This window comes from Macaca thibetana, chromosome 7 (genome assembly GCF_024542745.1).
Source record: "Macaca thibetana thibetana isolate TM-01 chromosome 7, ASM2454274v1, whole genome shotgun sequence".
In the NCBI taxonomy this organism is placed as follows: Eukaryota; Metazoa; Chordata; class Mammalia; order Primates; family Cercopithecidae; genus Macaca; species Macaca thibetana.
The window spans coordinates 164013996-164026038 of record NC_065584.1 but is presented as its reverse complement, the minus strand read 5'-3'; the positions used below and the strand labels follow the sequence as shown (position 1 = coordinate 164026038).

The window sequence follows — 12043 nt, the reverse complement described above, 5'->3', positions numbered from 1 at the left end:
AGGACCTGGACAAACCCCTAAAAGGCATGTGTGCGTGCATGTGTGTGTGTCTGTGTGTGTTTGTGTGTATGTATGTGTGGTGTTTTTGTGTCTGTGTGTTTGTATATGTGGTGTGTGTGTGTATATGTATATGCATGTGTGTGTATGTGTGCGTGGTGTGTATGTACATGTGTGTGTGTCTGTATGTGTTTATATCTCTCTGTGTGTATTAGTCCATTTTCTTACTGCTATGAAAAAATACCTGAGACTGAGTAATTTACAAAGAAAGAGAGGTTTAATGGATTCACAGTTCCACATGGCTGAGGAGGCCTCACAGTCGTGGTGGAAGGCGAAGGAGGAGCAAAGGCACGTCTTTCATGGCAGCAGGCAAGAGAGCATGTGCAGGGGAACTGCCCTTTATAAAACCAGCAGATCTTGTGATACTTATTCACTGTCACAAGAATAGCTTGGGAAAAACCTACCCCCATGATTCGATCCCCTCCCACTGGGTCCCTCCCATGACAGGTGGGGATTGTGGGAGCTACAATTCAAGATGAGATTTGGGTGGGGACACAGCCAAACCATATCAGTATGGATATATGTGTATATGTCTTTGTGTCTGTGTGTGTGGTGTGTGTATGTATGTATGTGTATATATGTGTGTCTGTATTTGTGTATATGATATGTGTATTTGTGTGTAGTGTGTGTAGGTGTTTGTCTGTATGTGTGTCGTGTCTCTGTGCATTTGTGTGTGTTCAGTGTGTGTGTGTGTGTCTACGGTATATGGCATATGTGTGTGTGTATATGTGTTGTCTTTCTGTGTACAAGTGTGGTGGGTATGTGTGTGGTATATGTCTGTGTACCTATGTGTATATCTGTGTATGTTTATATGTATGTATGTTGTGGGTGGGTGTGGTATATGTGTGTATGTGTGTGTGTCTGTGTGTGGTGTGTGTATGTTTCTGTGTACATGTGTACATGTGTGTATGTGTGATGTGTGTGTGGTGTGTATATGAGTGTGTGTATGTGTGATGTGTGTATGTGTGTATCTGTGTGTGTCTATGTGTGAGATATGTGTTGTGTGTGTGGGGTATGTGTTTTTGTGTCTGTGTGTGTGGTGTGTGTGTGTGTGTGTGTCTGTGTGTGGTGTGTGTGAGGGGCAGGGTGGAGGGCCTCCACTGGCTGAGGGCCAAGGCATCACTCAGAGCCTTTCTTTCATCTCCACCCCAAGGGAGCTCTGACAGAGCCCCTCCCAGTGACCTTTTCAAGCATTCCCTCCTCCAGCACAGGAGCCCTGGAGGCTGCTGAGCTTCTCCACACGGAGCTTCTAGACCTTGCAGCCCTGTGTGAGGCCCCCAATGCTCAGCTAACCAGCTCATCCCTAAAGGTGGAGGGAATGAGCATCTCAGACCTGCTCCTGCCTCCTCATAGGCCCAGGGCCTTTTCTCATGCTGTCTGTTCAGCCACACAGCCTCCTCTCCCCTGGCAGACCACCTTCACATCCCTCAAGGCCTGTTCAAGTGCCACCTCTGCTGTAAAGCCTGTGACCTGGGCAGGATCTCCTATCCCCCGACACAGCCCACTGCTTGTCTCATTGCTCTGAGCTCCACATCAGTCCCAGCTCCATCCCTTACACACATGTGACCCTGGAAAAGACCCCTGCCCCTGTCCACACTTCTTCTATCAAATAGAGACATTGGCCCTCACAGAGACATTGCACAGATAAGTTAGCGCTGAGCTCACAGTGGGTGTGGATTTGCTCTCAATTAGGAAGCACTTGCCTCTGTGAGCTACAGTCCCCACAGCCCTGCACTCATCACCTTGGAAGCCTGAACACATTGTGGCCTGGAAAGGGCCAGAGGGTGCTCTTAATTAAGCCACAGCATCAGAGAAGCCATTCTTCCAGACCCCAGATGCCTGGCCCATAACCTCCTGCGGAGCTAACAGACCCAACAATGGCTTCAGGGAATATACTGCTTATGTTCACATAGCCACAAATTAGCTGGCTGGCTGCACAAGGGGAAATTAATTTACAAATATTGAATACTTCTGTTTTAACCAAATTATGTATCAAGGAAAGCTTTCATTATTTATTAGCTCTGGAGTTTCTACTGAGAATATCTGTGTCTAGGCTGGGGGTGTGGCAGGGGTCAGTGGGGACAGGTTAAACTGAAGACACGAAGGTTCTGAAAATCCAAAAGCATGTTTTTATGTTTGTTTTATTTTATCTGGAGTTTTTTGTTTGTTTGCTTGTTTGTGTTTAGTTTTTTGGGGGGGTTTGGGGGGGTTTTTTGTTTGTTTTTGAGATGGAGTTTCGTTCTTGTTGCCTAGGCTGGAGTGCAATGGCACAATCTCTTCTCACTGCAATCTCCGCCTCCCAGGTTCAAGAAATTCTCCTGCCTCAGCCTCCCAAGTAGCTGGGATTATAGGCACCTGCTACCATGCCTGGCTAATTTTTGTATTTTTAGTAGAGACAGGGTTTCACCATATTGGCCAGGCTGGTCTCGAACTCCTGACCGCAGGTGATCCACCAGCCTCGGCCTCCCAAAGTGCTGGGATTACAGGCATGAGCCACCGTACCCAGCTGTTTTTAGTTTTAAAAGTCTGTTAGCACATTGATGAAGAACATGGACTCAGAAATCAGCTCAAATCCCAGCACTGCCATTTACCAGTAGGTGACCTCAGACAAGTCACAAGGCCTCATCAGGCTTCAGTTTCCTTATCTGCATAAAGAGTGTAGAAATACCTTCTTCATAGGAGTGCTGTGAGGAGTAAGTGAGGGAGTTCTCATGTCAGGTACACACTGCATGCTCACTGGATAACAGACATTGTCACTCTTAATTATGTAATAATGAACTTGTATTTCTAATATCAAGCCCTTACATAATGCTTACTATGGGGCAAGAACTCGCTCAAATACGTTATGTATATTTAATTCCCAGAACAGCCCACTGAGACGGATACTATCATTTTCCCCATTTTATATAGATAAGGGAAGCAAGACAGAAGAAGCCAGCACATGGCAGGGCTGGGATTTGAACTGAGCCAGTCTGGCTCCAGAGTCTGTGTTCTTAATCACTGTGCTCTACTCTCCAATAGCCGTAAGCTAAAATTCAAATCACTTCTCTTGAAATATCACAAGTGGCAATAGAATGCCTTAAGTCCTTTCTGAAGGGGGCAGACTACAGATCTGCAAGATTTAAAACGACTGTAAGAATTTTTGAGACCCTGAAGTAAGAGAATGTCAGAGCTAGATGGGGCTTTCCAAATGATGAAGCCCAGTGATGTCACTGGGCAGGCTTGAGGCCCAGTGGGTTAGTCCTGGGGGCTAACCCAAGGCCACCAAAGAGCAAAGCAAGAAGTCAAATCCATGGTTTGGCAGTCCACTTTGCCTCCCAAGGGGCAGCCTGCTCTGCAAGCGTTTTCATATATAAATTAGTCACATGGCCAGGTCTCCTTATCATTCATTGCTATTTCACTTCCATCTGTTGCTATATAATAAATTACCCCCAAATGTAGTAGCTTAAAACAAACATTTATTACCTCACAGTTTCCCTGTGGGTCAGGAAATCAGGAGCGACTTATCTGGGTGGTCTTGGCTCAGGGCATCTCAGGGGTTTGCAGTCAAGATGTCAGCTGGGGCTGCAGTGTTCTGAAGGCTCAACTGGGGCCGGAGTATCCTATCCTTTTCCAAGATGGCACACCTCCATGGCTATTGGCTGGAGGCCTCAGTTCCTCATTCATAGACCTCTCCCCACAACATGCCAGTTGGTGTCCCCCAGAACAGGTGATGCAAGAGACAGCAAGAGAGCAAGCAGGAGGCTGTGCTCTCCAAAGTGGCACACCATCACTTCTGATTTATTCTTTTAATTAGATGTAAGCCACTAAGTCCAGCCCACACTCAAGAAGAAGGGAATTAGGCTTTGCTTTTTGAAAAGAAAAATGTGAAAGAATTTGTGAGCATGTCTTACAACCACCACAGCTGTGGCCACTCTTATTTCTCACTACAATATCAAGGGACCTCCTACCCAAGAGATGCTCACACACTCATGGATGGGAGGCATTTTTCCAGGTATTCCTAATAATTAAAAATAAGTAACTGACCAGGACTGGGATCGGGCCCTTGAGGCTCTCTCCAGACTCACTGCTAACTTGCCAGGGGACCTTGAACAAGGCATGCAACTTCTCTGTCTTCATTTCTTCACCTGTAAAATGAGAATTACAATACCCATAAGATCAGCCTCTGTCTTCCTGTGGGTAACCTGATAGCTTTGGCCCAAAATGGGGGATTTCAAACCTCTGCAAACTTAGGGCTGTGAAGCGATGCCCTGGAACTGCTGTGGAAGCAAGAAAGGGTCGAGCAGGCCAGGTTCTGGCCACTCCACCCGTGACCTGAACTCAAGCTTGGTTTGGGGAAGGCCTCTCTGAGACAATCCCCTTTGACTCACTTCACTGAGCTTCTTATATGAAGATAAAGTTCTTCCACTGAAAAAGCAAAATATCCACTTGGCATATAATATATCCATACATCTGTGTGTGTACATGGATGCTCCTTGTTAAAGTCCCTTCCAGCCCTATCATCCAGGGATTCCTAAACCAGCACATCTACCCCTCGATCCAAAGTAGCCCCTGCTGCTCTTTTTCAGAATGGAGTCATATCCCTCATTGACTGCACTTTATTGGAGGAGCCAGAAAGCACGGAGGAGGAAGGTGAGTGTGAAGGCTGCATGGGCGCATGTGTGTGCTTGCACAGACACACACATGCTCACTCCTAAAGGTTGGGCCAGGCATTGGTTTCTTTAGGAGGAAGGGAGGATGCTGAAGTGCAGAGGGGAGGTCCACACATGCCCTCATGCACGCACTCTATTCAGTCCCTGCTACAGCTGGGCTCTGCTCCCCTCGTACTTCCAATAAGGTGTGGAGAGACCAGAGCCTGAGGCTTTAAAGAAAGAGCTCCCAGCCCAGCAGGTGATGACCCTGATCCACCTTCCTGGTTCCTTCCAAGCTCCTTGGGCTGCTGGGCCAGTTGGCACTGTTAGGTTTTGGGGTCATGGCATCTCGGTGAGCACGCCTCATTCATGCACCTGCATGTGACATGCACAAGGACTCTCAGGGCCACATGCTGGGAGCCAGGGAGACACCCAGCCCTATCTCTGTCCTGCAGTGGAAAAGGAAAGAATGTGCAGGGGGCACTGACAGAGGGATTGCAGGGCTGAGGGTCCTAAGAGAGGGAACTATCCCCTAGCAGGGACCAGGAGGGGAGGCAAGACCTCAGTGAGAAGGGACTGAACAACTCAAATGGAGCTGAATGGGGAAGTGCACGGAGGGCAGAGTCCTTGGTGCTGTGATGTTTGATGGGATTTACCTCCCAAGGCATCAGAATTGGAGGTGGGGTCATTATTCAGATTAGGGGGAGTGATCACTACTGTTGGGCCAAAGTTGGCACTCATCTCCCTTCTTCACTGACCCCAAGCCAAGACCCTCAGAGATGCCTCTGGATGCCCTGCTCTGTGGGGACACCAGCAGGACCCGTGCTCTTTTCCCTCCTCAGACTGGGCCTCCTGGGGTGGGCTGTGTCTGAAGCACCTCAGCCTCACAGGCCCAGCATGGCATGGGGATGGGCATGGGCCTGGGGGTTGCCACACACACACTTGGCAAACACAAACACACACACACATGCCCTCATGCATGCACCCTGTTCAGCCCCTGCTACCACTGGGTTCTGCTTCCCTCATGCCCTTCCAGTAAGGGCCAAACCAAGTGGTTCCCCAAGGGAAGAATAAACGAGGAGGCAGCTTACCTGGAGCCTTCCTACCAGTGCAGCCTTCTTTCATCTTGGCCACAGCAGGTCCACAGGAAAGCCCAGACTCAAGTGGCACTGTCAGGCCCCAAGGCTCTTTACCCTCCTAGGCCCAGGGAGGTGGGAGCCTGGCCACAAGCGTCCCCCACCTGAAACACACTCACACACAGGCACCCACTTCTCAGAGACTCCAGCACAGTCCCAGGACAATGGGCTCCCCCGTGCCCAGCAAGGACTCCTAAAATTCTCAGGTGTCAGAACTGGAAGGGACAGGAACCTCAGAAATCAAGTCCCACTCCTGTTGTACAGGAGGACATCTGAAGCCCAGAGGGGGAAGGAAACCACCTCAACATCACACAGCCATAGAGCTTCAGAGGAAAGCAGAGCCAAAGCAGGCCCTTTACACCATTAACCCATTCAGTGCATCCCCAATTAATGTGAGTGCATTGAAAAGAATCTTGAAGCCGTGGTCTTAGTTTTTCCAAATAAACAGCTTTCAAGACTTCAAGGAATTTTCAGGTTAAGAGCAGTAATAAAAATACCTTGGATTCACTTTTGCTTTGGGGAGCTCTAAACTGAACTAAATGTCCAGTCCAATCCATAAAAGTTTAAGATCTTGAAGTTCCTCATTTGGCCCCAGAACCACCTTGGGGGTAGCAGGAGGGCCTGGCTGTGAGGCCCATTCTAGCCCTGCCCTGGCTTGGCCACCACCCTGCTGGGAGCCTTGGACAAGTCCTCGCCTGGGACCTCACCTCCATTGGTGTAAGGAGGGCAGAGGGCAGACTGATTCCTAAAGGCTCTCCTGCTCTGAATCCGGAACTGCCCCTGAGTGATCGTAAGCTACGTCTTAGTTTTTCCATCTTTGAAATGGAGATTCCCCACTTAGAAAAATAATATTCTGAAAGTAGCAGCAATTGGCCTGGTGCCTTACCAATGCAGAGCCTCCACCGGTACGTAAGACAGGGACCAATAAAACATTTTCCAACTGAAAAAGTGTCCACATTCATGCTGCTAACTTTATGTTTTACAACTGGAAGCCAAAGGATCCAGCCAAGACATAGATCACTTGGATTTTAAAATCGGGGTGGAGCCAAAGGATTCCCCGCCCTTTACGGTCATCCTAGTGGCCTCGTCCAGACAGGAGAAGGCGGCGTGGACCAGTGACATCAGCCAGGTGAGTAGCGTCACCTGTTCCTGAAAGCGAGTGGTCCCTTCATGCTTAACCAGGTCAGGGGCTTGGCTGGTGGGGGGATGGGGAGGGGCGGTGGAGTAGCTGCACTGTTCTGCAGAGAAAGATGCAAGAATCTTCCAAGTCCACAGCCCTACCCAAAGCTGAGCTCAGCTAGTCCATCCCATTTACAGTCCCCTGGGTCACCTTGAAAGTGTGGTCTGGCAACCCCTCTTGCATCTGTACCACCTAGCAAGGTGATTTTAAAAACTTCAGTTTCCTGGACCCTTCCCCCTTTCCCCACTACCCTGCCGACCTACAAATCTAAATTGTTGGCATATGACCTGCAAATCCACATTTTAGTACATGCCCCAGGTAATTGATATGCACAGAAAAGTCTGAGCATATTAGATGTAATAATGTTCACAGTGAGAGAGCGGTCTCCCTGAAAGCCGAGGGTAGCTTCTTCAGTGAGTCGGGGCAGCTACCTAAGATCAAGCCTAGCCTCAACTATGCACATGGAAGATTTAGTTTTGCTTTGGCCTGCTGCAAGCATTAGGGTCATTCGCCCTATTTGGAGCATTAACCAGGAAGCACAGACTTTCCCAGGTGCCAGTGAGCAGACCCAGAGTGCCCATGGGTGCCTAAAGTACAAGGGGTGAGACTTGAGTCCAAAAAGAGGTTGTCAGCAGCACCGGGGTTCAAGCCCCAGGACAAGCCCCTCCCTGAGCCCAGCAGGGGCCTGTGATGGATCAGGGATGTGCCATCCCAGCAGCTGGGAGCCTTGGTCATCCTCTCTGTGGGGTAGGGTGTAGGAGAGCAGCCAACAGCAGGAGAAGGGGAGGGAGGTTGGGGGCCCCCCCCGACCATGGTCCAGAGGGTTGCAGGAGGCCTGTGCCTGTAGGAACTGAAAGGGCAGGGCAGCATCTTCATGGGATCTAGGACGGCTGCCCTTGCTCACTCCCCACCTTCTTGGTTTTGTGCCCCTTCCAGGCTCCCCTGACTGCCCCTCCCAGCCTTCCTTCTGGCCCACCTGCCCATCTCACAGTCCCAGAGGAGTAAGGCGGGTAGGATGATGCATAGCACATGCCTGTTCTGAGTCTTCCCACATGTCTTCAAAACACCCAGGAAGCCCTGGAGAAAACTGCAGACCCTGAGCTTGGCCCTTTCACACCCCCAGTGAGCTGCAGCCGTCAAAGGCCCAGGGCTACTTGCCCGGAGGGTGCCCACTAGTCCTCTGCCCTCCTTGCAGCTGTTGTGGATGCCAGTGAATGGGTCAAGGTGGGAGTCCTCTGGCCCCTACACCAAGCCCTCCTGCCTCCATAACACTCTGAGCCCCTGGCCAAGTCTTTGTTCTGCAGTCGCTGGTAGAACCAAAGCTAGAGAGATTGTCAGGTGGGTGAGAGAAGTGGGACTGAGAAACGCAAATGACAGAAGCCTCCCTCATTGGGGTCCTGGCCCTGCCCAGAAGTCTGGGCCTGGGAGCTCCACCACCCACTGTGCCAGCTCTCAGTTGCTACTTCCCAATGACTTTGACACCCTCCTCCCTGCAACACACACATTCTCAAAACCAGAAGATTCTGTAATGTGCCACCAAGGCTTCCCCATCGCTATGCCAAGAAGAAACCCTCTCATGGCAGAAATGTGAAGACCCAGGGCAGGGGACAGTGCAGGGGAAAAGAGGCAGCCCCCCCCCCCCAAGAGATGCAGCTTTTATTTTTGTTTGGGCGGGTACTTTTTATTCAAAGCAAAATTTGCATTTTGAATATTTTTGGAGGTCGAGTGAAATGTACAATCATCTGTGGCCCTCCTGCCAGTAGCCTTGCCTTCCCCAGGACCCCACACCCATGCATTCTTCATATAGAAAACCATCCACAGCATCCAAGTGTTGGCACTGTGATGGTCAGAGCACAGAGAGAATAGTTCAACACCCCCGTGCAGGGGGACAGAGGCCCTGCTGGGCTGGCCTCCCAGGAGAGAGATCCCACATCATCTTGGATCTGATCTTGTCCTTGACACTGGACCCCAGAGATCAGCAACAGAATGGTCAGTGGCAGATGCATTCATTTTGCATCCCAGTGGTTGTTTGCAGTCAACCCAGTGAGGTAGAAGTCATTATCCCCACTTTGCATATAAGGAAACCAAAACAGATCAAGTAAGTTCCCCAAGGTCACTCAACTGAGACTTGACTTCTGGCCAAAGTCTAAAGGATGCTCCACACTGACCCTGCCTTTGCCAGGACAATGCCCTTGAAGCTTGAGGACCCTGTGTCAAGCCAAGGCATGTGAACTTTGCAGTTGGCAGAGCTCCTGGTGGGCCTGGGTCCAGCAATGGAGAGCTCTCACGCTGGGGTCCTCTCTCTGATTCCAGTGTGTGGATAACATCCGATGCAATGGGCTCATGATGAACGCGTTTGAAGAAAATTCCAAGGTCACTGTGCCACAGATGATCAAGTAAGTGCCCTAAACCCCTCTTGACCAGGCAGCATTCCAGAGACTGAGTACCACAAGGCGACAGCCAGGACACTGGGATGAGCCAGCTACTGGGGTTCAGAGATGCTGGGCTTTGTCTTCGGAGGTGTTTTGGATGTTTTCTTGTTTGTTGTTTTGAGTTGGGTGATTGCTATTTGGATGATTGCTTTGGCTTAGTTTTTTTTTTTTTTTCTTTGTTTTAATTTTTTATTTCCATAGGTTTTGGGAGAACAGGTGGTATTTGGTTATATGAGTAAGTTCTTTAGTGGTGGTTTGTGAGATTTTGGTGCAGCCATCTCCCCAGCAGTATACACTAAACCCAATCTGTAGTCTTTATTTTTATTTATTTATTTTTTTTTTTTTTGAGACGGAGTCTCCCTGTGTCACCCAGGCTGGAGTGCAGTGGCGCGATCTCGGCTCACGGAAACCTCCGCCTCCCGGGTTCAAGTCATTCTTCTGCCTCAGCCTCCTGAGTAGCTGGGACTACAGGCGCCTGCCACCACGCCCGGCTAATGTTTTGTATTTATAGTAGAGACAGGGTTTCACTGTGTTAGCCAGGATGGTCTCGATCTCCTAACCATCTCGTGATCCGCCCACCTCAGCCTCCCAAAGTGCTGGGATTACAGGCGTGAGCCATTGCCCCTGGCCCCAATTTGTAGTCTTTTATCCCTCACCCTCTTCCTACCCTTTCGCCCTGAGTCCCCAAAGTCCATTGCATCATTCTTATGTCTTTGCATCCTCATAGCTTAGCTCCCACTTATGAGTGAGAACATATAATGTTTGGTTTTCCATTCCTGAGTTATTTCACTTAGAATAATAGTCTCCAGTCCTATCCAGGTTTCTGTGAATGCCATTAATTCCTTCATTTTTTTGGCTAAGTAGTATTCCATCTTATATATATATATATGTATACCACAATTTCTTTATCCACTCATTGATTGATGGACATTTGGGTTGGTTCCACATTTTTGCGAATTGTGCTGTTATAAACATGCTTGAGCAAAGATCTTTTTTGTGTAATGACTTCTTTTACTCTGGGCAGATACCCAGTAGTGGGATTGCTAGATCAAATGGTGGTTCCACTTTTTGTTCTTTAAAGAATCTCCACACTGATTTCCATTGTGGCTGTACTAGTTTTCATTCCCACCAGCAGTGGAGAAGTGTTACCTTTTCACCACACCCACGCCAACATCTATTTTTTTTTTGTTTTGTTTTCTATTATGGTGCTTTGGCTTAGTTTTGTTATGGTTCATCTGTTTTGTACATGTGGATTATTTTTGTATTTGGCTCTTTAAAATATAACATTAGGAATGAAACTTTATCTACTCTTTTTTAACAACTATTTTTCTTTTCCTAATTAAAAATTAATACATAGAACATTTCAAAAACCAGAAAAACCAAAACACAGGCTCCAGGACCACTGTGTTTGTTTGAACAATCCCCAGAGACAAGAGGGATTTAGCAGGTGTCCTACTAAATGCAGCTCTTCAAGCCCTGGGTAATGCAGCCCCCCTCACCTGCACCAGGCACAATTATCTTGCAGTCACCTGCGTGCCTAACCCCCTCACCATACCCTCCTTCTGCCCCAACCCTGGAGCCCAGCGGCTCTCTGACCTCAATTCCCATCTCTGAGTTCTGAGTCTGCCTTGCTCACCTGGTGCATGCTAGGACTCTGTTCCCACCTGGGCCATGTTGCTGTTGCCAGAACAATCATCTAGGTAACCCAGGCCTCTTTGCTACTTCACATACATGCTCTGGGGAACCGAAGAGTTAATGCATTTAATGCAGAACATGATTTAATGTGTGAAATCCTTTATTTCCACTCACCACCAATCTGAAGTCAAGTGTGATGAAGCGAGCCCTTTATGAACCTACTGTGTGCCAGGAGCTAGCCGAGGCAGTTTCAGGTCCACCAGGTCTTTAAGCCTCTGCACAAGTTGATAAGGAATTATTCCCCTCATGACTACATCGCTGAACAGGTGGTGGGGTACAGCAGGAAAGTCTGGCCTCGAAAGCAACAGCCCTGGTCACCAGCCCTAGCTTTGTGTGTGACTATAGACAAGTCGCTTAACCTTTCTGAGCTTGGGTTTCTCACGTTGTAAATGGGGGACATGATAGTACCTACCTACTTCCTAGATCTGTTTCAATAATCCAATAAAACTCACAGCTGGAATTACCATTATATGTTTAGCGAGTACCCACTCAATTACCATTATATGTTTAGCGAGTACCCACTCAATTACCATTATATGTTTAGCGAGTACCCACTCATGCTCTGGAAAGGGTGCACATTGAGACAGCCAAAGGAGCAGATGAACTTTGGGAGGCCGAGGCAGGTGGATCACTTCAGGTCAGGAGTCCAAGACCAGCCTGAGCAACATGGTGAAACCCCATCTCTACTAAAAATACAAAAATTAGTCAGGCCTGGTGGCACATGCCTGTAATCCCAGCTACTCAGAAGGCTGAGATGGGAGAATCACTTGAACCTAGGAGGCAGAGGTGGCATTGAGTCGAGACCTCACCACATGTATATATGTGTATATATTTTATATATATGTATATTACATATCTATATATATAATATATTATATTATAATAAAACATTAATATAAAATATATATTAAC

General features: G+C 48.5%; 2 protein-coding genes across 4 annotated transcripts in view; one reads left to right on the top strand and one right to left on the bottom strand.

The window, feature by feature from the left end:
- RASGRF1 (Ras protein specific guanine nucleotide releasing factor 1) overlaps positions 1–12043 on the top strand; it is a 129911-nt gene that overhangs the window by 64374 nt on the left and 53494 nt on the right. For both annotated transcript variants that reach the window (XM_050799949.1, XM_050799948.1), the window contains exons 11-13: positions 4626–4689; positions 6817–6953; positions 9318–9400. In XM_050799949.1, the coding sequence (XP_050655906.1) occupies positions 4626–4689; positions 6817–6953; positions 9318–9400 (284 nt within the window). The remainder of the gene's footprint in view (positions 1–4625; positions 4690–6816; positions 6954–9317; positions 9401–12043) is intronic.
- The window catches only part of TMED3 (transmembrane p24 trafficking protein 3), a 319386-nt gene that overhangs the window by 293934 nt on the left and 13409 nt on the right, over positions 1–12043 (bottom strand). The gene's annotated exons all lie outside the window — the stretch shown is intronic.